General features: G+C 36.3%; 4 protein-coding genes and 2 pseudogenes across 8 annotated transcripts; 2 read left to right on the top strand and 4 right to left on the bottom strand.

Annotated features, from left to right (window-relative positions):
- Positions 1-802: 802 nt before the first annotated feature.
- LOC137738074 (MLP-like protein 423) lies at positions 803-1,750 on the top strand. Its single transcript, XM_068477677.2, has 2 exons — positions 803-1,138; positions 1,261-1,750. Exons 1-2 carry the CDS (start codon positions 949-951, stop codon positions 1,530-1,532), a joined length of 462 nt encoding a protein of 153 aa, XP_068333778.2. The 5' UTR covers positions 803-948; the 3' UTR covers positions 1,533-1,750.
- Positions 1,751-5,107: 3,357 nt separating this feature from the next.
- On the top strand, positions 5,108-8,078 carry LOC148692016 (putative LRR receptor-like serine/threonine-protein kinase At3g47570; annotated as a pseudogene). Its single transcript, XR_015954838.1, has 2 exons — positions 5,108-7,518; positions 7,636-8,078. The product of XR_015954838.1 is annotated as a putative LRR receptor-like serine/threonine-protein kinase At3g47570 (transcript).
- Positions 8,079-8,414: 336 nt separating this feature from the next.
- Positions 8,415-11,115, bottom strand: LOC137736297 (WAT1-related protein At1g70260-like; annotated as a pseudogene).
- Positions 11,116-12,235: 1,120 nt separating this feature from the next.
- On the bottom strand, positions 12,236-16,017 carry LOC137737056 (WAT1-related protein At5g40240). The gene is made up of 8 exons (XM_068476407.2): positions 15,188-16,017; positions 14,963-15,025; positions 14,709-14,822; positions 14,026-14,269; positions 13,774-13,932; positions 13,530-13,681; positions 13,187-13,393; positions 12,236-12,497 (listed from the first exon to the last, which is right to left on the bottom strand). Exons 1-7 carry the CDS (start codon positions 15,364-15,366, stop codon positions 13,240-13,242), a joined length of 1,065 nt encoding a protein of 354 aa, XP_068332508.2. The 5' UTR covers positions 15,367-16,017; the 3' UTR covers positions 12,236-12,497; positions 13,187-13,239.
- Positions 16,018-17,051: 1,034 nt separating this feature from the next.
- On the bottom strand, positions 17,052-20,088 carry LOC137738020 (WAT1-related protein At5g40240). 4 transcript variants are annotated; one of them, XM_068477622.2, is made up of 7 exons: positions 19,713-20,088; positions 19,367-19,429; positions 19,167-19,280; positions 18,220-18,457; positions 17,943-18,101; positions 17,631-17,782; positions 17,052-17,426 (listed from the first exon to the last, which is right to left on the bottom strand). In XM_068477622.2, the coding sequence occupies exons 1-7, from the start codon at positions 19,895-19,897 to the stop codon at positions 17,267-17,269; spliced, it is 1,071 nt and encodes a 356-aa protein (XP_068333723.2). In that variant the 5' UTR covers positions 19,898-20,088; the 3' UTR covers positions 17,052-17,266. The 4 variants fall into 4 exon arrangements, with proteins under 4 accessions (XP_068333723.2, XP_088538832.1, XP_088538833.1 ...); XM_088682706.1 differs by having other exon boundaries at positions 17,052-17,439; positions 19,367-19,432; positions 19,713-20,043; XM_088682707.1 differs by having other exon boundaries at positions 17,052-17,439; positions 19,713-20,039.
- A 5,139-nt stretch (positions 20,089-25,227) lies between these two features.
- LOC148692015 (WAT1-related protein At3g28070-like) lies at positions 25,228-25,949 on the bottom strand. Its single transcript, XM_088682708.1, has 2 exons — positions 25,858-25,949; positions 25,228-25,625 (listed from the first exon to the last, which is right to left on the bottom strand). Exons 1-2 carry the CDS (start codon positions 25,932-25,934, stop codon positions 25,466-25,468), a joined length of 237 nt encoding a protein of 78 aa, XP_088538834.1. The 5' UTR covers positions 25,935-25,949; the 3' UTR covers positions 25,228-25,465.
- Between the last annotated feature and the right edge of the window lie 1,078 nt (positions 25,950-27,027).

Raw genomic sequence — 27,027 nt, 5'->3', positions numbered from 1 at the left:
TAATGTTTTTCATGTGTCCTCACGCATAACATTAATGATTCATTTGAAAACCGTCTCTTCCATTTCATATATGGTTGCAGTGTCGAGCAAACTCGCCTCTAACTTAGGTGAGTCGTCCTAATCAGCTAATATCATCTATACAACAGGTACATAATGTTGAAAATTTGTATGAAATGATTAAGTTACATAACTCAATTGTTGAACGGATCAAACTTAAATACTAACGATACATATGTTGACGTTATATCAATCGAATATTGACAATAAATTGATCAAACATTAATAATGTATCGATTAACATTAACGACGGATCAATCAAATATTGAAAAGTGAAACATTTCAATAAAACAATTTGACGAACGATAAGATAATCTACACTAAATTCATCTAAACTACAAAAAAGGAGAATCGAACACGGGACTTCAAGTCAAAGAGCGAATATGTTCTTAATCAGTTGAGCTACAAACCACTTGCAATACTAAGACATTTCACTAATTGAAATTTGTAAACTCACCATTTCAGTCAATTTTCTAATAATTGTGAAAATTGATTTGAAAATGTGAATGCTCCTTTAATTAATATCTTATCATATAGCAAAACACTGCCAAACGACAAATTTGTAGCTAGGTTTAACATTTTCCTATTTCTTTTAACTGACGCCTGCAAACCAAAAACACCAATTAAAGTATTGGGCCCTTCTCCCATTCCTTGCACATTCATGATGCACGTGAATGGCATGCTATCAGTTTTTGTGGTGTTTCTGAGGGAGGTTAATAAAGTGGCAGTTGAGCTTATTCCTACTGAATTTAAGACCTCCAAAGCACTCAAACTAGTATATATATGGATCCCTAATTCTCAGAAATCTCAAGCAATTCTTTAAGAAAATCAGTCAATTTCCTCTAATTACATTCTTGTTCTAGCCAAAGCTACCACATCCATATATATAAAATGGCTTCATGTGATGGAAAGCTTGAAGTAGAAGTTGAGGTGAAGTCTCCTGCACAAAAGTTTTGGGAAGCCCTTAGGGACTCCACCACTGTCTTCCCCAAGGCATTTCCTCATGACTACAAAAGCATCGATGTCCTCGAAGGCGATGGCAAAGCTGTTGGATCCGTTCGGCTTATTACATATGCTGAAGGTAGTTACATGCATATATTATCTTACTATGTACTTAAATTATAAATTCACGTACGTCTGAGACAAATTTACAGCTTGACGAGAGAACACTTCCTTATAATTAATGTATTTCCTTGCCGGTAGGTTCTGCACTTGTGAAAGTATCAAAGGAGACGATCGATGCAGTGGATGAAGTCGGAAAGGCGGTTGCTTATAAGATGATCGACGGAGATCTGCTCAAGTACTACAAGAGCTTCAAGTGCACCCTAACCGTGACTCCCAAGGGAGACGGGAGCTTGGTGAAATGGTCGTCTGTGTATGAGAAAGCACACGAACAGGTTCCCGAACCAAGCATCATCAAGGATTTTGCTGCCAAGAACTTCCTGGAGCTCGATGCCTATGTTCTGGCTAATTAATTATTTGCAAGCTTAAATAAGCTAGCTTTGGAGATCATTGGAGTTTTTCCTTAATAAATAATGGCCAAATAAATAAGATGAGTCGAAGTGTGCATGCTAATGCACAAAGCTGGTTTTATCTAAACCCTAATCTGTAAGCAGATTGCACCCTATAATATTTTGGGTTTGGATATTGTACTTTTATATGCTAGTAATGTTTCAATGTTTGTGTCCCCTCACTTTTACTTTTATCGCACGTACAATTTGAAAGAAGAAAAAGAAAAACATGTCATTTGGAAGAGTAATGATATTCATATCATATTTTTATACTACATTTCTATACCACCTTAGATGACATCTGATGTGGATAGTCACATCATTTGAAAAATGTGCAAAACCCAAGGAAATGAAGGAGAAAGACTCATTCTATACCACAATCATCATTTAATTAACGAGTAATGTTATTCATATCATGTTTTTATATCACATTTCTATATCGCCTTAGGTGGCATTTGATGTGGACAACCATATCATTTGAAAAATTTGCAAAACCCAAGGAAAGGAAGGAGAAATACTTCTCGTATATCACAATCATCATTTAATTAACTAGTTTTTCTTAATTATTAGTTTATTAAATAGTGAACTAAATTTAAAAATCTAATTAATTCAAATGATGTGGTTACCCACAACAAATGCCACCTAAGGTGATATGAAAATGTGGTACAAAAACATGGTATGAATAGAATTACTCATAATTAACTAGTTTTTCTTAATTATTAGTTTATTAAATAATGAATTAAATTTAAAAATATGATTAATTCAAATGATGTGGCTGTCCACATCAAATGCCACCTAAGGTGATATGAAAATGTGGTATGAAAATATGGTATAAATAAAGTTACTCCATTTGGAATAGCAGTACTTTTTTTCTAATTTATTTATTTTTGATTTTTTTTTTTAAATATAAAGATTTAACTGGTTACTTCACCATGATAATCCAACCTGGCCTCGTTTGGCAGCTCAGACTGTACTGACTATTTCTGTCGGATAGAATAAATAGCCACCGGATAGTACTGACTAAATTAGTCGGGTGTTTGGTGCAGTATTGGACTAGTGACCGTATTATTTATATTGTGTTTGGTATTATACTAGATAGGAGGAATCAAACTTAAAAAAAAAAATTTAAAAAAAAAGTGAAATCATTTTTTTGTTCCCAGATCTCTCCGCACCCCCCAAACACCCTCCCTCTCTCTCCCTTCTTCTTCCCCGACTGCAGAAGAATCCCAAATAATTGTTCCCCAGCTTTCTCCGCTACACCCCCCAAACTCCCTCCCTTTCTCTCCCATATTCTTCTTCCCCGACTAAATAATCCGGGCGTTTTGGTTGGTTTTATTAAGCGGGTGTATACCGTGTTATCCTATCCGACCGGTTAAATTAATCCGGCGCTTATTTAGTACGAGTGAACGTCAAACACCCGAGTCCGTATAACTAATCCTATTCGATCCTTTATCCGATCTGCCAAACAGGGCCTTAGTGGTCGAAAAAACTCACATCATTACTTTAATTTTTAAGTTTGGAGGCAAGTTAACAAAGGACAGAGTGAGTTGCTTCATTGGGAAAGAGATACTCTTCGGATCTCTTCCATCAAAGTTACCGGATCAAGTGATATGGTTTTTGAAATTTCATCTAACGGCCCACTAATTTTGATCCCTTAAAAATTATAATAATTTTTTGCTGCTGGATGAAATTTCAAAAATCCGAATCACTTGATCTAATAAAGTTGGTGGAAGAGATCTGGAGAGAGTCTCTTTCCACCTCATTGTACCCTATGATCAATTCCCTAGTCGGAGCCTACCAACCACCTTGGATCACATTTATTTCCTCTTTTGCCTACCTCTTTTCTTACGCTTAGTTATTTTCTAAAGATAAGTCAATAAGAAAAGAAGTGGTTGAGTGGAGTCACTTATTTATAAGCTTTAATATAAAAAGAAAGATTCGAACAAAAATTTAAGATCATAACTCAAAATTATTATTGTGCTCAATTAGTTGTGCATATTGAGTAATGTGAATTTGATAGATGTACGCAAAAATAAAAGTATGAAATAATTATAGTATTTTTTTTAGTACATCGATATTTTTACACTAGAAAGGGGGAGTTCGGCTAAACCACACAATAGGCAGCCTAATTTGGTATCAAATTCGTCATCTACTAGATTCGAATCTAAGACCTCTCACTTCTAAGCGAAGATGAATACCACCAGACCGTAGTACTGAGTGACTAATTATAGTTAAACTGTAAGAGGCTTTCTGCTACCTTACAATTTAATGTCAATTTTTATGTCAACATTATAGGATATTATGCCAAAAATATAAGATGACATAGAGTTCATAATGAATCCCACTTTTGAGATAATCCACCTAGCATTTAAAAAAAATAATAATAAAAATAAGCACGATGATTTTGTGCTATGAATTTAGACTAATTAAGTTGGAAAAGGATCCTCGCCGGATCCTTTTCCTGGGGATCCTAGGGATCCTTTGATTGTGACCGTTCATCATACATCGCGCGGTTAGTTTTCGTTAGGTGTTATTTATATTTAATTTTAAATTTTATATTTTGAAATGATTTCTAACTGCACGATATACGAAGCATGATCACGATCACAATCACGGGATCCCTAAGATCCCCAAAAAAAGGATCCGGCAAGAATCCTTTTCCAATTAAGCTCACATGGTACGTTGAATCAAAACTCAGTTTTGTCAACTATAGTTCCAAACAGAAACACAAAAACTAAAATCTAAAATTAAAAAAATAAAAAAATATATATAAAGGTAGTTTGAATACTGAATGAAGATCATTTCCGGATCTTCTTTGTGAAGATCGATCGTTTCTATTCATCGTACATTATGCGGTTAGTTTTTATCAAGTACTATTTTTGTTTAATTTTAAATAAAAATATTTAAAATATGTACGATGAATTGACACGATGAGAGGATCCGAAGAGAATCCTCGTTCTTTGAAAACTATTTCGTTTGCTCGGATGCCCTAACCCTAAGCATTATTCTCTCGTGACCTAGACTTCACCTGTTTACTGCAACAAGTCAAGTCGGTCCATGCGTGAACCTAGCAATTTCCCACTTGTTTATTACGTTGCTTTTTGTCTAAGTCTTATTTATCATGTAAATCAAATGTCGCAATTGAATCTCTCCATGGAGATTTTTCGGCCATAATAATGTTGTTAGACTCAGAATTTTCTTTCAAGAAGACTTGGCCTTTGTCCAAAAACATCCTTCACGAGGGAACTTAGAAGCTAGTTCAATTCCCATGTGTATCCTACACACTGGAGAGCACCACTACCATGACACATATGGAAAGATAGAAAATATAGGACTTGGAGACAAAGACTTAAGGCCTATAAATGGCAAATTAACCCATCAACGTAGTCGGGAGGATAGGCATGAGCGACAAAGTTCTTTTTTCCAGCACCACCCTCCTTCGTCACTGTTGGCAAGAAGGTGACATCATATTTCTGAGCACTAATAACGTTAAAAAAGAAAGAGGTGGGAACTTTCTGAACCACAATTGTAAGTTTGGACTCGTAAGTTTTTCTAGATTGTTGTTGAAGTTTCGACTTGTTAAGTTTTTCTAGATTGTTGTTGAACCTAGTTGTTGGGTGGGAACTTACTGAACCACAATTTCCAGTTAGAAAAGATAAGAAACAGGACGTCGACGCTCACTTTTTAACGTCTTTCTCTGCTGCTTCAGCTTCTCCATGCATCCGAAACTAGGCGGGAACGAAACAGACAGGATGGCGTTGTTGGCCATCAAAGCTCAGATAAAGGAGGACCCCGCTCAGTTCCTGAGTTCATGGAACGAATCATATTACTTCTGCCTATGACAAGGTGTCATATGCAGCCAACAACATCAACAAAGGATCACTAGGTTAAGCCTAGGGAACCAAAGCTTGGTGGGTACCATATCCCCACACATAGGAAATCTAAGCTTCCTCAGGGTACTACGTTTGAGCAACAACCGTTTGTCGGTCAAATCCCACCAGAAGTCGGGGCGTTTGTGCAGATTGCAGGTATTAAATTTGACCCAAAACTCACTCACTGGTGTTATTCCTGTCAATTTGTCCAATTGTCTTGACCTCATCGGTTTCTATTCGGGCTCCAATCATTTGGTGGGTAAAATTCCTATAGAGTTTGGCTCCTTCCCTAAACTTGAAAAACTTGTTCGTCAACGCAACACTTTGTCAGGAGCAATCCCTGATTCCTTGGGGAACATTTCATCACTTGATGTTTTTGCATTTTACGACAATCGCTTGTCAGGTGACATCCCTAGTTCCCTAGGTCAGTTGAAAAAGTTGATATTTTTCTCATTAGGCTTAAATAAGTTGTCTGGTTTCGTCCCTCCCTCCATTTATAACCTCTCTAATTTAGTTACTTTTTCCGTCTCATACAACCGATTAAGTCAAGGGATTCCCAGAGAATTGGCTACAATCTTTCCAAATCTCGAAAGCTTTAACATTGCCGGTAATCAATCTTCCGGGTCCATTTATATGTCAATATCCAATGCCACAAATCTACAAAAGCTTTGTAACCTTGAGACACTAAAAACCGCCTTGGAACCGGTACTGATGGTGACTTGAGTTTTGTTTCGGGCTTGAGCAATGCCACGAAGTTAAGGTTGTTTCTTATCCAGGATAACAATTTTGGAGGGATGCTTCCAACATCCTTATTCAATCTCTCAACCAAGCTTAAAATGCTTGGGGTTGGAGCATACCAACTCTATGGAAACATCCCATCTGGGATATCCAATTTAGTCAACTTGGAATTATTAGGTATGGGGAATAACCACTTGACAGAGAATATCCCAACTGACATAGGAAAGCTTGCAATGCTACAGAGGTTGATTCTTTTTACCAATGTTGGCCAAACTTGAGATGCAAGGAAATAATCTTCATGGTGACATCCCTTCAAATCTAGGGAAATGCCAAAGGCTACCATTCCCTCATCTTTGGGTTCATTGAGAGGGATTGAGGATTTAGACCTTTCTCGCAACAATTTGTCCGGTGACATTCCACACTTTCTGGAGGGCTTTGCTGTCTTGATGAACCTCAACTTGTCTTTCAATCAACTTTTGGGAGCAGTACCGATTGAAGGTGTTTTCAAAAATGCAACTGCAACTTCAATTGTTGGAAACACCGGGCTCTGTATCGATATTGGTAATCTCCAACTTCCCAAGTGCAAGAATAAGGGCAGATTGTCCCCTAGATTGAAACTAATAATCTCTTTTGTAGCTGGGTTTGCCTTTCTGGGAATGGTTATAGTGTTGTCATTACTGTTTGTTTGTTCATCAAGAAAGAAAGGGAAAGGAGCAGGTCCAAGTGCTTTGGGGAACTCTACTTTACAAGTGTCATATAACATTCTCTTGAAGGCTACCGACGGGTTCTCCTCAACTAATCTGATTGGCATGGGCAGCTTTGGGTCTGTGTATAAGGGAGTTCTTGATGTTGACAATGGAACTCGTCAGCTTGTTGCAGTCAAGGTGTTTAACATGTTACGCCAGGGAGCCTCTGAGAGTTTCATAGCCGAATGTGAGGCGATGAGAAATATCAGACATCGGAATCTTGTCAAGGTTGTAACGTCTTGTTCAAGTGTGGACTTTTCTGGTAATGATTTCAAGGCTTTAGTTTATGAGCTCATGGACAATGGGAGCTTAGAGGAGTGGTTACATCCAACTGCCGGAACACCCAAAAATTTAAGTTTTCTTCAGAGGCTAGACATTGCCATTGATGTTGCTTGTGCATTGGATTATCTTCATAATCATTGCGAGGCACCAATTGTTCATTGTGATCTCAAGCCTAGCAATGTTCTTTTGGCAAACGACTTGACTGGACTTGTTTCTGATTTTGGACTGGCAAGATTTCTCTGACCAGTAACGTTGTGGGAAGTCAAACAAGTTCCATTGGAATACGAGGAACGGTTGGTTATGCTGCTCCAGGTAAACATCTTCATGTGATTCTCTGTTTTCATTTTGATCATTCATTTACTTGGCTGGAAAAATAAAGTTAATTAACTAACGAGTTCATGTTGCTCTTTTGTGATGTTCGAATTGTAGAGTATGGCATGGGAAGCAAGATTGCAACATGTGGGGATGTCTACAGCTTTGGTATTCTCTTGTTAGAGATGTTTACAGGGAAGAGACCCACCGACCCTATGTTTAGTGACGGCTTGAACCTTCACAATTTTGTCAAGGTGGATTTGCCACATCGAGTTGCAGAAATTGCAGATTCACTATTCGACCCTATTACTTCCAACCAAAGCAGCATCATGAGTGCTGAAAAAATCCGAGTGTGTTTGAGTTCAATATTTAAAATCGGAATCTCGTGTTCTGATGAATCCCCGAGAGACCGAAAGGATATGAGTGATGTGGTAACTGAGTTGCAATCCATCAGGGACCTTGTCCTTGGCCAGAAACTTTTGTGATGACCCCAAATGATATCAATGATGTTGTAATTGACAGTTGAAGTGTGTTTGAGTAAATGAAGGTATTTTTTACATTTCAATTTGTTCATTTGTGCATTAATGTGCATCTTGGCATCTAGGTTTGTCTCACTTTTTTTATTTTTCTTTTCCTAACTTTGTGGTGTTGCTCAACTTGTTTTGCAGGTTTAGACCTTTAGGTTTGGTTTTAGAGGGGTTAGGTTTCATGTCCCCCACTTTTCTTTGTATCTCTCTTATTTTCGTTTCTAGAAGGGTACGATTTATGTTCCTCCCCTTTTTTTTGTGTATTGTTTTTGTTATCTCTATTTTATGAGGGGTAAGGTTTATGTCCCGTCCTGACTATGTGTAACTTTTTTTTTCGTTATCAATAAAATTTCCCTCGTACCATCAAGGTTTCCCCCCAAAAAAAAAAAAAAAAAAAAAAAAAATTTCTTTCCCCTATAAACCAAACTGCTACGTATGAAATTAAAAACGTCTGTGAAAAATTCTTTGACACCATAAAACATATACAATTGATCTTTAATCCCTGCACATCATGCATCAAACGTGAGGAACTTGCTGCGCATCCACGACTGGCCATAACAGATCCGGCAATTCTAATGTGTAGGAGCCTTCTTTTGTCTCAAGCTTTCTGGTCTTTCGAGGAGAAGTCCCATGTCACGAGGTGTATACCATTTTGCTCTTTCTCTCTCCTCAAGTAACTTGAGAAGAAAGACACAGAGAAAGAGGTATACATACCTTCTCACGTGAGAGGAGAGACATAGAAAAGGATACACCCGGTGCTGGGTAAATTTTCCCGTTTAAGAATAAATATTAATCTATGCACTTTCTTCTTGCAAGAGAGGGACCTTCCTCTCAGAACTAGATTCCAGATTCTCATCAACACATTGTTGAACTTGATCAAGTATTTCATCTTCTCTGATTTATCCCCAGATTATAATAAAGTACCCCATTCCAGTTATCACTGCTCCCATCACACTGCAAGATTACTGCTCTGTTAATTAGAATACCAAAATAAGAAGGAAATTCAAAAGCAACAAAGACTAATTAATTACCTTCCATAACTAAGGCTAGTTGCGGATAAACTGACACCAAAAATGGTTGCAAAAACAATCCCAAGTGGCTTGAACAATGGCACATAATATGGGCCCTTCATGTTCATACACCAATGTTGAACACGGCTTCGAACTAGACCCCCAAAAATTGCCTACAACAAAGAGCCCGAACGATGAAGTTCACGGGGATGATTAATTACAATTTAACTACATATTTTCAGTGCGAATTGCTTACTGTTAAAACAATGAGAAGGAGCTCCCTGTTGAGTTTTAATTTCCCAGCACCTGGGTTTCTTTCTAGGAACAAAGATAGTATTGCAGATTGGGTTGTCCCAAGCAAGCTATAAAAAGTTACCACTTCTATTACTTCCACTTGTGGATATAGTTTCATAGTCCCCATCTAATCACAACAGAGTAAAAGTAGAACAAGTACTTCAATTGCCAATTCAAAACAAGAATTAAACAGTAAAAAATGAGATTAATATGAAACATATCATGCACTTCTCGCTTTATTTTTTTTTCACTTAAGATGATTTTTTAAAGTTTCAGTAACATCACTTAATTACCTGAATAATGTTCCATACGGAGACAGATAAAGTCGATGCTGCCAGTAAGAGGCCACCCACAACCCAATGCTCTTTCTCTGAGGAGAAAATTAAGCCTACTTTCTCTACCAGGAGTTGAAGATTATTCCAATGTGAAGAGGAAACTGAAGATTTTCTTATATATTCGCCCTTGTAGAGTTCAACCACTATTGCCCCGATTATTGATATTAATGTGCCACTTACTTTGGCCTGGAAGCTTGAGCTTCTCCAATTTAGCTTTGTCGTCCTGTAATAAGGATAACTGAGTTAATTTTAAAGAGGTGTTATCAACACGTCAACAAGTTTATCAAAAGTATTTTTTTTATAAAAAATATAAACAAAAAAAAACAAAGTTGCAATATTTATACTAGTAGTGTTTTTTCGATTTTAATGATTGTAATTATGGATTAATTACGAGCCTGAGTATGATACAGAGCTGGAAGGAAAAAGATGGGATCATTAGGCCCATGGCAAACACAAGAATTGGAGAGCTGTAACTGAGGCCAAGGAATCCAAGATTCTGAGATACTGTTATCCTACCCAAAAAAAATAAAAAATAAAAAATAAAAACATAAACAAAATCAAGGATTTTTATTCTTCTTAAAGGTCGGATGGTTCCATAAGAAAGAATTAATTAGTGCACATAACTTATAGACTTTATTTATACAATTATTTTATTTCACGACTTAAATAACAAATATAAGACAACTATATATATGAAGGTTGAGAATGGATGAATATTTATTTGAAAAATTATCGTATCGCTCTAATATATAGTTACACGGCATAAATAATTTACAAAATAAGAAAAGTTTAAAGTTAAGTGCAAGGGAGAACACATCGACCTGATCGACTAACCTGATATCTTTGGATTCACGTTACTGTGGTAGACGTTCAAGGTGTAATATATAACCACTATATATGTTTTGCAACATGTTTGAATTGATTATATATACGTGTCATAGTAATATTTATTCTAAGGCTTGCTGAGGTCAACTGGAGAATCCATGGATTCATGCGTTGAAGAGATGGAAGAATATGAAGTGCATACCCTGTAAGACCCAAGAGGAAGCATCGAACGAAGAGAGCCCAGATTAAGACTGATTGTTGTGTTGAATCTCTTCTGCTCATGCAATAATATAAAGAACATATTGTCAATTAATCTGTCATCGATAATATATCATAACGAACAAGTACTGCCAGATAACTTGATAGTATGTGTTTGAGAGAGAGAGAGAGAGAGAGTTACCGGCATCAGCGAAAGAGGAGAGAAGAGAGGAGGAGGAAGAGAGAGGAAAGGGAGTGAGTGTAGACGACAAAAACAAAAGGGCTCATGCCATCATTTGTCATGACAGTTTTTGCCCAAATAGTTAATATTATGGTACAACCTTCCATTGACACCGTCACTGCAAACGGCACAGTTTCCTGCAGTTTGAGGTTACTCATCATCCACATCACTGCTTCTATTACTCCCACTCTCTCTTAATTTTGCACGACCTTAGAAAGCTAGCAAGAAAACAAGAGGTCTCTCTCTCTCTCTCTCTCTCTATTTATGTATATGACGACTGGGGGCAACCCTTAATGAAAAGTTGAAGCTACTTGAAATGGAGAAATAGCTACTCGGATATATACTTATTATCACTATTATTATTAATGCAAGGGAAGCTGACCTATTTTGGACAAAGGATTCCTACAAATATTGACCTATTTTAAGTGCAAACAGGTGAAGTTAATAATTTACTCATATTGTCACAAATATATTTATTTTGATTATAACGAGTATACTAACACATGATATTGCCAATCAGTATGAGAATGATACCGACATGCAATGTTATTAATCTACGTACTATAATATAAGTAGATAATATGAGTAGATAACATGATTAATGTTTCATAAACATTAAATTTAATATTAATGATTAAAAGTACGTATTATAATAAAAGTGAACTAATAATATTAATACAGCGTGGACACTAAAAATCTTCTCCAACCAGGACGCATGCTAGCCACTCATTTGCCTCTCAGTCTATTTGTTTTCACTTTTCAGTGGAGCAATTCCAATTTAATAATATGTTTATATTGTGTTATTGCCACTATTTTTTTTTTCTGTTCTTTTCTTTTTCACTGCTAGAAAAATAGTCCTGGCCTGCACTACTCCTGGAGATTTTCCTTACAAAATTTCAAACAGCCTTGCCAAGAAATGTTGTTAAACTAAAGCTAATAAGTCCACCCAATTACTCAGCTATAACAAGGATCAATGGCGGTGCTTTGTTTTTTCTGATAATATTTTGGATGTGATTTTATGTCAACCTCTAAAGCCCAGCTCAGGCTTCGGGAGGATTTACTGTGAAAATAGCAGTAACTCTTCCTTGATTCTTTTCTCCTGCATTTTTGTTCTTAAAAGAAAATGGCAGATTCTTGAGCTGAATCCCACACCCCCATTTCAACAGATTAGCAAATTTCCACAACCGAATTCCGGACTGCACGAATACGTTTTTATGTCCAGATAACCCTGCATTTCAATTTGAACTCACCTAGCAGGCTATCATATTTGAAAGTACGAAAAGCCTATGCACACACTACTAGTCATTAATCAGAATAATGGTATAAGATTATACAATCTTCATATTTTATTTGATTAAGTGTAAACAATCAAATATAGAACTTCAATAACTTTGGCCTTTGCCATACATCTATTCATTTCCAAATAAGGAGCTGCTTTTCACATGCACGTTATGTTGTGGTTATCTTAAGACAGCTTTGACCCTGCAAACTCAACGTTCAACTCCTCCTGCTGATATCTGTGATTATGCTCCCCATGTCCATGATGACCCTATATTATCCATGGAAAATCAACTGTTATTTCCTGTTTAATATTCTTTTCGCAAACCTTTTCCATCAGATCAGCGCATGTTATGAAGAAGACTTAACAAAACTAACAAGCAAACTTTCTTAAGAATATCTATGCAGGAAAACATCAAACATATCTGCAACTCATTGGAAAATTGTCAAAGTTTAAGTACGATACCAGTGCGTTGACAATAGAAAATACATAGAAACTCTACAAATTATTCACAAACGCTTTAGTAGCTCAAAAGGTTGATCAATGGCCAGGCAAGAAAACTGGCTCCTCATTGCAGGAGGAGACAGCTAATGTAAGATACATGAGCTTGCATTGTCTTTTGAGATTTCTACTCTCTTGGGCAATATATAAACTGAAACAGGGGAGTCATAATATTTCGTTAGTATCAGTGCCAATGGGCATGGCATGCTTCTCATGGCAACTCACCTTTGCAGCGAATTTGCAGCTATGCTCAGTTTACACCAACACACTGTGTTTGAATCAATGCATATATGATTCCAATAACAAATGGATCTTCATTGCACCTGCATTACGTAGGGTGACTTATGCTCACTAGTCACGGCCTGAGCAAACCAATTCCCACAATAACATATCCCAGTTTTCGGGGATCAAGGAAAGGGTAACATTCTAAAAGAACTGACAAAAGCAACAGAGATTACCATTTTGTTTGGCAAGAGAGACCTCACAGGGTGATCAACTGAAAAAAAAACTTCTATATTTCTTCAATGTGGCCTTGCAATAGAGGGACCCGCTGTTTGATTGATGCCAGGCTCTCTTCCCCTGCATCCTCATCCATCTTCTCTTCGTTGGCTTTGCCCCACATCACAGAATAAAATCCAATGACAATAACAATTGCTCCTATCAAACTGCAGCATTTAGCAAATGTAAATTGAGAAGCTAAATTATGTCCTTTTTGCAATTTTCAACACGAACAAAATTGGTGCCTCTCAATTGACGACATATTGATAAGGTAGTTACAGGGAATAAGGATTGAAACCCTACCTCCCAAGGTAGAAAGTATCCCCTAAGAAGGTAACACCAATGAAAACTGTAACGATAATCCCCAAAGGCTTGAACATAGCTACAAAAACAGGCCCTGTCCTTCTAAGGCACCAAGTAGATACACCAACCTGGAATGCAGAGCCAAACACTGCCTGCAATAGTATAACTTAGCAACTTAGGTTCATGTGTTGGAAAATATTACATCCGATAGGTATATCAAGGCTGGGTTTAGTTATCTAATTACCGAGTATAGAACAGCGATCCACCTGATTTTAGGAGTTAATTCCCACGAACGCAGGTCTCTTTCTAAAATTGAAGAGACTACTACAGATTGAATAGCAACAAAGAAGCAATAATAAAAGACCATGATCAGCTCAGCGCGGTATTTCTTTAGGACTGATGCCTGAAACACAGAAAAACGAAATAGGAAGCAGTCTTAGTTTCTAACCAAATTCCACCCTTTCATGAGCGTTTAAGTAAATTTTACAGATTTCACCTGTACGATAATCCAAGCTGAGGCCAACACGCAATTAGCCGCTACACACACTCCTCCAAGTACCCAGTTTGACCGTTCTGAGATAAGTTGTTTATGAGACAACACATCAGTCATAACAGTTGAGGATGTCTTCAGAATTGGGGGTCCCTTGTAAAGAGTCACAATGAAAGCCCCTGAAATTGAAACTATTGTTCCCAATGTTTTAGCTAGGCTACTGAAGCTTCTCATGTCAATTCTTTCCATTCTGAAATCACCCAGTTCAACGAATTTAGAAATCGGTGACAGTGTAAGATTACCAGTCTACCACTGTCTTAGAATTTTATTGTATCTTTAATGAGAGAAAGCTCATCAGCTGAAATTCTCATTGGAAACAAACAAGATAATCAAATATTTACACTGGTTCTTCTACAAATACCTCTGAGAACAGAAGATCTACACATTGCTAAGATAAGGACTCTTAACAAAATACGACAATTGTGATAAATCAGACTTCAGAACAAAGAAAAGAAAAACAAGGATTCTAAGGTCAGCTGGCCAAAGCAGCATACCCTCCCCACTTGCACCCGAGCTCGAATTCCCCTCCCCATGGATTATCATTAGAGTAGTTTAAAATATTGTCTTGTCTAAAGAAAAAACCAGGGTGATCACAATTTGCAGTATGAGTAAAAAGAGGAGGACATAACCTGAAGATAACTGCAAGTACAAAGGTAAAAGCTGGAATGAGGTTGAGCATAGCTGTACTCAGAGTAGGAGAACTATAATTAATCCCAGCATACCCAAGAAACTGCGCCGTGAATCTGCAAAACCCCAATATCAAATTATCAATCAAACCCACTAAACAAAATCCCACTAATCACACTCACAAACAAAATAAAAATGCAACCTTCAGTAATTTCTAACATGGGATTTTATCAAACAGATGAAATTATTAACTTACCCAATTAGACCAAGCAAGAAGAACCATCCGATTATCGAGATAGTGAGAGGAGGACGCTCAGATCTAACAAACACACCACAGTGAAAAATCAAATCTTTGGTTTCTGGGTAGTTGAGAAACAGTGAGATTATTTGATTACCTTTGTGATCATAGTAAAAAACCCGACTGAAAAACTACATCTTTGGCTTCTGGGTAGTTGAGTAAGAGTGAAATTTAAGTAATTACCTGTGGAAGACTAGAGATATTGGGAGGAGGATGAGGGCGGCGAGGGCGTTGGAGTAGCAGAGGAAGATGAGGTTGCTCATGCCATTCGACATGGCTATTTTGCTTATTATAATTAGCCCAGCTTGTGCGCACTCAGCCAACACCATCCCAACAATGGGCAGTGTTGCGATCCTCCCCATAACTCTGTTTTTTTCTTCAATTTCAGAACCAAAATTTCTTACAGGAAGTTGCAGACATGGAGTTCGTAGAGGACGAGTCTAGTGGGGGCTCAATCAAATCATGTGGGGGGTGAAGACAACTCTAATTAGAATTTGATTGTTTAAGCACCCAATTGCATGGTGATGGTGGCGTAGTCAAGTGGGTGGGAAGCCGTCGAAAACGTGAAATGATTCTTTTGTTCATTATCTCGTTAGGTTCATTATGAATCTAGCCGAAACATCGTTTGTTTTTTTGTTTAGATTAAAGAAATTATTTATTTTTTTAACAAATAATATTATTACACAATAGGTTAGTAATAATATGATTCAAATTAGTATTTGAATAGAATTGAGCCTCTCACTTATAAATGAAGAGAAATATCACTATATCATAGTATCAAATAACAGATAAAAGAAATTATTTTAAATGGGAAGAATCAAATTTACGAGCTTCCGAGATATTTTTTTAGGGTTGGTACTATCTACATACCATTTTATCTTTCACATATTATTTGAAATTTTAACTGTTGGATCGAATAGATAAAAATGATCAAATGACAAAACCTAACGGAATATGTGGAAAGTAAAAAAAAATTGTGCGAACACCCTTACTATTTTTATGTAATCACTTTGTCATGTGATAATTGTTCATTAAATGGATAGGATATTATTTGAACATGTGATGAACGACATTGACACTGTAACAAAATCTTAATTGTACGAGAGAATCCCTTGGTGACACATCGTTATTTGTCTAACTGCGCTCTTTTACTTTGTTACAAAAAATATTAAAATTTTATGTACCTTTTTGAGATTTTCACTGAATTTCATACCTTTTATTTGATGTCACATGTGTGGAATCAGAAATATTCATTAGGTGACAAGTGGATCTTTGGATAAAAAAGATAAAAATACCCTTAAGGTGTATCAGGATTTCTGCGCCCGAGTAGCGGGCGATCATCCTCAACCAAGTCAAAAATGTCCAAAAAAGGTAACAATTCAAAAAATCATCTCATCAAATCCTTCTACAAGGTAATTCCTAAAATTTATTTCACCCCATATATCTTTTACCTAATTTTCCTTTTTTAGCTAAATCAATTAGCTAATTATTATATAACCTAATTATCTATTTATTCTAAATATTCTGTAACCACCAAAACATTCCCCTTACGTTTAATTAGCCAATTAATACCTATTAAAATTGGCTAATTAAACCAAAATTCAACCCAAAAACCCACCTAATGGCTGGTCACTCTTTCTCCAAAGAGGACCGGCCTATCCCTATAAATAGGCTCCCATTTTCACCAAAAGATGATTCCAACACACTTAAAAAAAAATCCCAAATACTCTCTAAACACTTTTCTCTCTAAATTCTAACTTTGATATCGAAAGTTCTTCGGCCAAAGCCCCCCCCCCCCCCCCCCAAATTCATCGTGGGCGTGTGAGGCTCTTGACCTTGACCGTAAGATGTTAATTGTTTTGTAGGTGCAATTTTGTCCAAGATCAAGGAGGAAGAAATTTGAATCCACAACATGTTGAATTGATAAATGCATCTCATTTCCAATTTTTTATGAGCCATAAAATGCATCCAACTAGAAATTCACACATATTCCTTCATGTTACAATTTTTTAATTAGTTTTCATGTTGCAGATGTAGTGGGTGGATATAGCATAAGTCACAATGTGTAAGTCTTAGATTAAAAGAGCGAGATAATAATTTACACTTTACAAAATAATTTTCACTTGACAAGTTGAAAGTTTATGTCCTAATTGCACAGAAGTTTTATATGATGAAAAGTTCATTAGACTTTTTACCTAGATGGTTAAGGTGGAGATAATACCCTGTGAACCAGGAGTTGAGATGTGTGTTTACGTAGGACAGTTACGCACCAATACTACTGTTTCTCTTGTCTTGTATCCCGTTTTGTAGCAAAGGGAGCTTATTTTGGTCCAGTGATTCTATTTCGATCAGCTTCTCTTCTGTGGCCTTCCCCCACATCATGGCATAAAATCCAGTAACGATTATGGCTGCACCAACCAAACTGCAAAGTTGTTCTATAATCATCATTAATTTGCTAATAAGAATGTATTATTTCTTAATCATGACTCGTGAGCTAGATTTTCTAACAAGCCAAAGACGTTGTCAACAAGCTTTAGCTTTCACCAACTTTCAATGATTAAATATCAAACAAAATCAAACACAAGAGGTTGAAACAAATGATATGAACAACAATATTAATTTATACCTTCCGATGTAGACTGAATCTCCCAAAAATATGGCACCCATGATCACGCCAAAAATGATGCCAATAGGCTTAAACATAGAACAATAAAAAGCTCCAACCTTCTCTACGCACCAGACAATTACACTGAAATAAAGAACCGTCGCAACAATTCCCTGTATGATAATAAAATATATATTTTAACATTATAATCAATCCGTATACTCAAATATGCTAGAATATGTACATACAACTCAAAAATTAATAATTCTAATTAAGGGGTTATGCTAGATCACTTCCAAATATTGAGTAAATGCTACGTAAAAAATTGCTTACAGTGTATAAAGCAGCAATCAACCCCACATCCAGCCTTATTTCCCAGGCACTTGCATCTCTAACTGCAATTAAAGCAAATATTGCAGACTGAATGGTTGCGAATAAGCATTGGAAAAAGACTGAGAGCAAAATTGCGGGGTACTTCTTCACGACCGTTGCCTGCAATGCAAACATTTGGAATTTTGAAAGAAAAACGAATAGAAGGAAAACTCGTTATAATTCTCTTGTTCTTTACTTTCAGCTTTATAAAGGGTAACTGAATATTAGGGGTAGTTACCTGCAGAATGTACCATAAAGAAATTGAGAAGGCGTGAACTGCAAGAAAAAGCCCTCCGAGGATCCAGTTTGATCTCGATGAGGAAACGATTTGATAGAGTGAATTAGGAAGTGATGAAGATAGCCGTATGATCGGTAGACCTTTGTAAAATGTTACAACAAATGCTCCTCCGATTGACATTACGGTTCCAAAAACTTTTGCCTGGCTGCTTGAGCTTCTCCAGTTTACAGTTTCCATCCTAAATACTCATTTGAAGCAATGCATGCTAATTACTTCTACGTAACATAAATGTTAATCTAATTCCATCACTTTCATCTTCTCTTCCAATAAGTATAACAATGGAGCATGCATACCCATACAGTCAGCTGACCCTTTGAAGTTTCTACTAAAATGAAGTAATAAAAACCCTATTTATATAGGAAAAGCTTATAATATAGATGCACATACACATTTTTGAAAAATAATTTATGCTCTCGTATATCAACGATGCAGAAAAGTACATGATTAAAATTGAACGTACTATGTATTGAAGTTCTTACGTGTTTTCACATAATTATTATTATATTCAATTTTTTTTGTCATCCCGTACTTTACTTACTACTATAAAAGTTGTAGTAATAAGTCTTTTTCCACACTCTAGTTTTGAATATGAAATCTATTATAAATTTTTCAAGTATAGCCAATTGGAGTCGAGAAGGAGGTACTTAAGCAGTATTTCTCATCACCAACTCCTGTGTTTAGATGGATACACCCGTTCTAATTGGATTTTATAAGAAAATCAACTTTGAAGAGAGTCTAATATCTTTAGTCATAGTCGTACAGTAACAGTACTTGCCATCAGTTCAAAAGAACTTAATTACATATTTACTGAGAAGCACTATATAAAGTGCTGGTCCCCCCCAAATTCAAACAAATATTATTATTCTCTCACTAAAGAAAATTAGTACCTAAAAATGATGGCAAGTATGAAAGTAAAAGCTGGGATGAGGTTAAGCATGGCCGTGCTAAGCGTGGGAGAGCTGTATTCTATGCCAATATTTCCAAATATTTGCGCTGAACAACTGCATATATGATGATCTCTGATTAAATTTCTAAAAAAATGTAATTAAATTATAATTCACATGTAATTAATTAGAATGTTACCTACCAAAACAGGCCAAGCAAGAAGATTCTGCAAAGTATGGAGAATGTAAGGGGAGGGCGCTCCGATCTGCTAGTAACCAGAACATCAAAGTGAGAAGAAAAAAGAAAAGAAAAGGATGGATGGTTAAAGAAAGTTGGAATTCCATCATAAAATCAATTGACAATATGAGGAGTAATCCAATTTACTAATTAGCACATGCAAAGTCCCTCAGATTTGGGATTCGCTCTGAGCAATAATACTGTCAAGACTTTAGAGAGAGACGGAGCAGAAGTACAGTAAAATAATAAATCAGCTGATTTGATCAAATAATTTGTATGCACGAAAGAAGGAAGGATTATCTACAATTAACCTGTGGAAGATGAGAGCAGAAGGAAGAAGAATGAGGGCGGCGATGGTGTTGCCGTAGACGACGATGATGTATGCATTGGTCCCTGTGGACATCGCTGCTTTGTTTACTACCACACTCCCAGTCTGAGCCATAATCGCCATCACCATTCCAATAAAGGGAAGTAAAATCTTCATGCTCATGTTCATCCTCTCTCTCTTTCTGAGAAACACAGTCACAAACACTGGTACACATGCATATTCTCACATCCCTGTTAATTATTTTGCGATAATCTACTTTATAGTTTTCTTTTTTAGCCCAATTTTATTACTTGTAAATTTGTTCTAGTGGAGGAATGCATGGTTGACATGCATGGGCATTTTGGCAAAAATCTCTTTCTTTGTCGAACGTGTACGATTGGATAAGAGGTAGATATTCTACGAGCATAACTATTTTTACGATATTTTTGTGACCATAATTATTAAAAAATACAAGAGTTTATTGTCACGATGACATCTCGATCATTGTAAGTCTTTTAAATTGTGATCCCCCCATTTTGATCTTAATTCTACGGCAAAAGAAAAAATACGAAAAAAAAAATAAAATTAAAATGACCACTTATTATAAAGTTAAATTTAAATTATGAATAATGTCTGATAATGTGGGGAGAACATATCTGAAAGCTGCTTTGTTCCCACTACATTGTTTATTCTTGAAAAGAATATGAAGCTTTGTTGTTTGTTCACCAATTAAAATTTAAAACCAGCCACATACATTTATACTTTTCCAACAAGAAGGGGAACAATCATCCGACTTCATTTCTTATTTTCCAGTTTCCCCATTCAATTTTCTTGTTAGAGAGAAATAGAAATGAAATATGCCGAACCATAATATAAGGGGAATCTTATTCTTGTACCACGTAGGTTTCTCCCCACTTAAAATAAAAGCTGGACTTGTAAGCATGCAAGTTATTTTGACAACTAATAAGTTGTGTCTTTGGCGTAAGTACTATACCACTATTGATGATGATGCACCGACTGCGACATCTCTCCCTCCATAAATGATAGGTTATGGTTCAATCTTGGAGTTATAGATAAATGGAAAAGGAGAGACTTAGAAGTGAACAATTATTAGTATTTTAAAAAGATTACTTTGTACTCTAATTTTCAAGAAAATGATTTTTACACTTTTTTTTTTAATTTTTTATACACTTCTTATTATTTGTAACTATCAGATTGAATAAATTTCACAAATAACCAATCAATAATGTTGTTACCCATGCTACGGAGAGATTTTTTTAGGGTTGTTTAAATATAAGCACATACAGCTCATATACCTCGAATAAAAACCCACCTATGAATAAACATCTAATAAAAACCCAAAATTTAAATAAATTTCCACATAAGAAAATAAGTAATCTTTTAATATAAGTTATTTACAATTTATGCCACAACTTTCTATAACTATTCTCATACAACCATTATTAGCCAACCATTATTGCTAACGTTTTTAACAATTTCCTTTACCAGTCTAATAATGAATTAATATAATGCATTACCATATCTCTTAACTATATAACTTTAGATAAATTATCTTGCGAACACATAAACATATATATAATAGTAAAACATAAAATAGAAGATACATTTTTTTGAAAAGTTAAATTGTAGGTAAATTATAAGGAAAACTAATGAAAAGGGCTTGAAAACTTTGATTTTTAATGATAAAGACAAAATAAAGGGTAAAGTGAATAGTATTATGATTGACTTTTTAGTGTAAAAATGTGATTTTTCGTTAAAGTGAACAATACCGTGGGCTTTTCGTTAAAACTCCCTAAATTATATCCATACAAAAAAAAAATTGTTTATACTGTCACATCCCAGCCCAGGCCCCCACCACATCCCGGACTTGACTCCGCCGTAGCACGATATTGTCCGCTTTGGGCCCCTACCACACCCTCAAGGTTTTGTTTCTGGGAACTCAGATGAAAACTTCCCAGTGGGCGGGCTTGACTCCGTCGTAACACAATATTGTCCGCTTTGGGCCCCTACCACACCCTCACGGTTTTGTTTCTGGGAACTCAGATGGGAAGGCTCGACTCCGCCGTAGCACGATATTGTCTGCTTTGGGCCCCTACTACATCCTCACGGTTTTGTTTCTGGGAACTCAGATGAGAACTTCCCAGTGGATCACCCATCTTGGGAATGCTCTCGCTCCTTTCTTGCTTAACTTCGGAGTTCCAATGGAACTTAAAGCCAGTGAGCTCCCAAAAGGCCTCGTGCTAAGTAGAGATGAAAATATACATATAAGGCTTATATGATCCACTCCCCTGGACGATGTGGGATGTTACAGATACACTACTGTTGTAAAAAAAAAGTAGGTAAATTATATTCATACAAAAATAAAATTGTGGATACATTATTGTTAAATAAGAATAGGTAAATTTTTATCCCAAAATTTAAACAGTAGGTACATTGTCACATTCCGACCCAGGTGGGACCACTTCCTGGGCCTGACTCCACTGTAGTATGATATTGTCCGCTTTGGGCCCCTAGCACACCCTCACGGTTTTGTTTCTGGAAACTCACACGAGAACTTCCCGATGGGTCACCCATCCTGGGAATGCTATCGCGCGCTACTCGCTTAACTCCGGAGTTCCTACGGAACCCGAAGCCAGTGAGCTCCCAAAAGGTCTCGTGCTAGGTAGGGATGAGAATATACATATAAGGCTCACTCCCATGGGCGATGTGGGATCTTACAATCCACCCCCCTTAGGGGCCCGACGTCCTCGTCGACGCACCACGACCAGGGTTAGGCTCTGATACCAAATTGTCGCATCCCGACCCAGGTGGAACCACTTCCCGGGCCCGACTCCACCGTAGCACGATATTGTCCGCTTTGGGCCCCCCAGCACACCCTCACAGTTTTGTTTCTGGGAACTCACATGAGAACTTCCTGATGGGTCACCTATCCTAGGAATGCTCTTGCACGCTACTCGCTTAACTTCGGAGTTCCTACGGAACCCGAAGCCAGTGAGCTCCCAAAAGGCCTCGTGCTAGGTAGGGATAAGAATATACATATAAGGCTCACTCCCCTAGGTGATGTGGGATATCTTACATACATCATTAGCTTCGCAAATTATATACAGTAGGTAAATTATTTTTGCTAAAACTAAACAATAAGTAAATTATTTTTGAAGATGCATTAGTTTTGTAAAAATTAAATAATAGGTACATTATTACTCCACAAATTTGATACGATGGATAAATTATGGTATAAATTTATAGTTGGCAAAAAAAAAATATATATATATATATATATATATATGTATATAGGTACATTATTTTATTGATAAATATTTCAAAAGATAGACTATTTCACTAAAAAGTTATATTTAAATTGAAAGTTGTTATTAAGATTAAGAAAACTTTCCAAATGAATTCCTACATCAAATTAGAAGCAAATTTTATGGAGTGAGAGAAAAATGAATCAGCCAAATTATTACAAAACGTGAAAATCTTGAATTCTCACATAACATGCATTGCATTTAGAATATTAGTGCTTTTTTTATTTTTTTACTTTTATAAAATCATTAATCCTCCTAAAAATGTGTATATGTTTAATTGTGCACATGAAACATGCAAAAAGGGGTATTTTAGGTATTCAAAAATTTTAAAATGTTTAAAGTCAAACATAATTTGTCACATCCTGGCCTAGGAAGGATCACTTCCCGGGCCCGCTCCACCACCGTAACACGATATTGTCTGCTTTAGGCTTACCATTCCCTCACGGTTTTGTTTTTGGGAATTCACGAGCAACTTCTCAGTGGGTCACCCATCATGGGATTGCTCTAGCCCCCTTCTCGCTTCACTTTGGAGTTCCTACGGAACCCGAAGTCAGTGAGCTCCCAAAAGGCCTCGTGCTAGGTAGGGATGGGAACATACATTTAAGGATCAATCCCCTGGGCGATGTGAGATGTTACAATCCACCCCCCTTAGGGGACCGATGTCCTCGTCGGCACACTTCCGGCCAAGGATTGGCTCTGATACCAATTTGTCACATCCCGGCTCGGGGCGGATCACTTCCCGGGCCCGCTCCACCACCGTAGCACGATATTGTCCTCTTTGGACCCCTACCACGCCCTCACGGTTTTGTTTCTGGGAACTCACACGAGAACTTCCCGATGGATCACCCATCCTGGGAGTGCTTTCGCGCGCTACTTGCTTAACTTCGAAGTTCCCATGGAACCCGAAGCCAGTGAGCTCCCAAAAGGCCTCGTCCTAGGTAGTGATGGAAATATACATTTAAGGATCAGTTCCCTGGGCGATGTGGGATGTTACATAATTAATGAATTTGCTTATGTAGAGTCTAATCATTGGGTTTTATTCGAATAAAAAGGTTATGTCGGGTTTTATATGAAAGAAATTGAGTTTGAGGGCTTAAAGTCATATTTTACCCTTTTTTTTTATGGGTGATGCTATCCACACACGCTTTTTTACCTTCCACACATGCTTTTTTACCTTTCACACTCTTTTTAATTTTTGTTCGTCGAATCGAATGAATTGAAAATGATGACAAAAATTAACCGAGATGTGTGGAAGGTAAAAATGAGTGTGTGAATAACACTACTTTTTTATGTAATCACTTTATTACGTGATAATTGTTTATTAAATAGATAGTACAGGAAATGGATTCTCTCTGGATCCCTTCCACCTAATCCTCCTTATCAAACAATCCAGACCCTTGAAATTTGATCCAACGGCTAAAGTTATTATAACTTTTAGAGTGGGCCCGTGTTTTTAGCCGTTTGATCAAATTTCAAAAGCCCGAATTATTTGATGAGAAGAATTGGATGGAAGGGATCCGGAAATAATCCATTTCCGATAGTACACTATATGAATACGTGTTAAATGACAATGACACAATAACAATAATTTAAGGGAAGTATTATTGGTACTCCAAAAATCTCATTTCACACTCCTCACAAATGTATTTTTCTTTCCTAATATAGAAAGTTTGAAGTATAGAATGTGATTTTTGGAGTGTTAATAACAATCCCCTATTTTAATTGCATAAGAGAATCTCTTAATATGGTGATACATCATCATTTAGTCTAACTGCACTCTTTTACTTTTTTATGAAAAATATTAAAATTTTATGAACAACTTGATAAAAAAAATATTAAAAAATTTCTAAATTGTGAGATTCAACCCCTTTCTATATTTAGAAATGTTCCCTGAATTTCATACTTTTTCTTCGATGTCACATTTTGAATTTGATAAAATGCATCTCATTTCTAATTTTTTTTATTAGCCATAAAATGCATCCAACTAGAGATTCACACTTTTATTCCGACTTTCTTTCATGGTATAATGTTTTAACCACTTCTCATGTTGCTGGTGTGGTTGGCTCTATATAGCATAAGTCATGATGTGTAAGTCTTAGATTAAAGGAGCATGATAATAATCTGCATTTTATAAGTTAAAAGTTTGTGTTGCATCCAAGTCTTATAAGATGAAACACTTCAAGTTCACTAGAATTTAGATGTAAATGGTTAAGTGAAGATAATATCCTGTGAACCAGGGAGCCAAAACAGTTGAAGTGTGTATTTACATAAGACAAAGATAGTTCTATTGATACATTCATTTTTACTTCCCACAAACTCTTATTAATTTTTTGCCATTGATTTTCTTCAATTTATTTAATCTGATGACAGAAAATTAAAAAGGTGTGTAAAAAGTGAAAATGAGTATGTGAACAGCACTATCTTAATACAATTATGCAGTAATACCACTGCTGCTTGTGTCCTGTATCCCGTTTTGTAGCAAAGGGAGCTTATTTTGGTCCAGTGATTCTATTTCAATCAGCTTCCCTTCTGTGGCCTTCCCCCACATCATGGCATAAAATCCAGTAACAATTATGGCTGCACCAATCAAACTGCAAAGTTGTTCTATAATCATCATTAATTTGCTAATAAGACTGTATTACTTCTTCATCATGACTCGTGAGCTAGATTTTCTAACAAACCAAAGGCTATGTCAACAAGCCGTAGCTTTCACCAACTTTTCAATGATTAAATCTATGAAAAAGAAAAAGAAAAATCAAATACTTGAACTGCACAAGTTAAGGGGATGAAAGAAATGATATGAAGAATAATATTAATTTATACCTTCCAAGATAGACTGACTCTTTCAAAAATATGGCACCCATGATCACACCAAAAATTACTCCAAGTGGCTTAAACATAGAACAATAAAAAGCTCCAGTCTTCTTAACACACCAGACCATTACACTGAAATGGAGAATTGTCGAAATAATTCCCTGTATCATGATAAAAAATATTTGAACATAATGACCAGCTCGTATTCTCAAATACGCTAGAATATATGCATACAACTTAAAATTAATTGACAATTACCGAAGAAGTGCAAGAATTTAAATTAAGTGCTTATATATGCTAGATCACTTCCAAATATATAGAATAAATGCTGCAGTGTAAAAAATTGCTTACAGAGTATCAAACAGCAATCAGCCCCACATCCAGCCTTAATTCCCAGGCACCTGCATCTCTAACTGCAATTAAAGCAAATACTGCAGATTGAATGGTTGTGAATAAGCATTGGAAAAAAACTATGAGCAAAACTGCGGGGTACTTCTTAACGACCGTTGCCTGCAATGCAAACATTCGAAATTTTGAAAAAAAAAAAAAAAACAAAAAGAAGGAAACCTTGTTATAATTTGCTTGTTCTTTTCTTTCAGCTCTATAAAGGACTAAATATTTGGGCTAATTACCTGCAGAATGTACCATAAAGAAGCTGAGAAGGCCTCAGCTGCAAGAAAAAGCCCTCCAAGGATCCAGTTTGATCCCGATGAGAAAAAGATTTGATTGATTGAATTATGGAGTGATGAAGATAGCCGTATGATTGTTAGACCTTTGTAAAATGTTACAACAAATGCTCCTCCGATTGATATTATGGTTCCAAAAACTTTTGCTTGGCTGCTTGAGCTTCTCCAGTTTACAATTTCCATCCTAAATACCCATTTACAGCAATGCATGCTAATTAATTACTTTCACGTAACATAAAATGTTAAACCTAAAGTTTCCTCCTAAATACCCATTTAGAGCAATGCATGCTAATTAATTACTTCCACGTAACATAAAATGTAACCTAAAGTTTCCTCCTAAATACCCATTTTGAGCAATGCATGCTAATTACTTCTACGTAACATAAAATGTTAATCTAATTCACTCATTTTCATCCTCTCTTCCAATCAGTAAAACAATGGAGCATACAGCCATGCAGGCAGCTGACTCTTTAAAGTTTCAACCAAAAGGAAG

The sequence above is a fragment of the Pyrus communis genome, chromosome 13, assembly GCF_041283825.1.
Source record: "Pyrus communis isolate YQ-2024b chromosome 13, ASM4128382v1, whole genome shotgun sequence".
Lineage (NCBI taxonomy): Eukaryota > Viridiplantae > Streptophyta > Magnoliopsida > Rosales > Rosaceae > Pyrus > Pyrus communis.
Note: the sequence above shows the minus strand (reverse complement) of the source record. Positions and strands in the feature narration are given on the sequence as shown.

Excerpts from the sequence above, each read along its gene's own strand:
- LOC137738074 (XM_068477677.2), top strand. The coding sequence starts at position 949 with ATGGCTTCATGTGATGGAAAGCTTGAAGTAGAAGTTGAGGTGAAGTCT. Across the intron at positions 1,139-1,260 it reads GCTTATTACATATGCTGAAG|GTTCTGCACTTGTGAAAGTA; the intron begins GTAGTTACATGC and ends CCTTGCCGGTAG.
- LOC137737056 (XM_068476407.2), bottom strand. The coding sequence starts at position 15,366 with ATGGGGAGGATCGCAACACTGCCCATTGTTGGGATGGTGTTGGCTGAG. Across the intron at positions 14,823-14,962 it reads TTCTTGCTTGGTCTAATTGG|ATTCACGGCGCAGTTTCTTG; the intron begins GTAAGTTAATAA and ends GGGGTTTTGCAG. Across the intron at positions 13,682-13,773 it reads GGATCGCTGTTCTATACTCG|GCAGTGTTTGGCTCTGCATT; the intron begins GTAATTAGATAA and ends ATACTATTGCAG.
- LOC137738020 (XM_068477621.2), bottom strand. The coding sequence starts at position 19,897 with ATGAACATGAGCATGAAGATTTTACTTCCCTTTATTGGAATGGTGATG. Across the intron at positions 19,433-19,712 it reads TCTGCTCTCATCTTCCACAG|CAGATCGGAGCGCCCTCCCC; the intron begins GTTAATTGTAGA and ends TCTGGTTACTAG. Across the intron at positions 18,458-19,166 it reads ATACTTGCCATCATTTTTAG|GATGGAAACTGTAAACTGGA; the intron begins GTACTAATTTTC and ends ATGAGTATTTAG.
- LOC148692015 (XM_088682708.1), bottom strand. The coding sequence starts at position 25,934 with ATGTTTAAGCCACTTGGAGTAATTTTTGGTGTGATCATGGGTGCCATA. Across the intron at positions 25,626-25,857 it reads GAGTCAGTCTATCTTGGAAG|TTTGATTGGTGCAGCCATAA; the intron begins GTATAAATTAAT and ends ACAACTTTGCAG.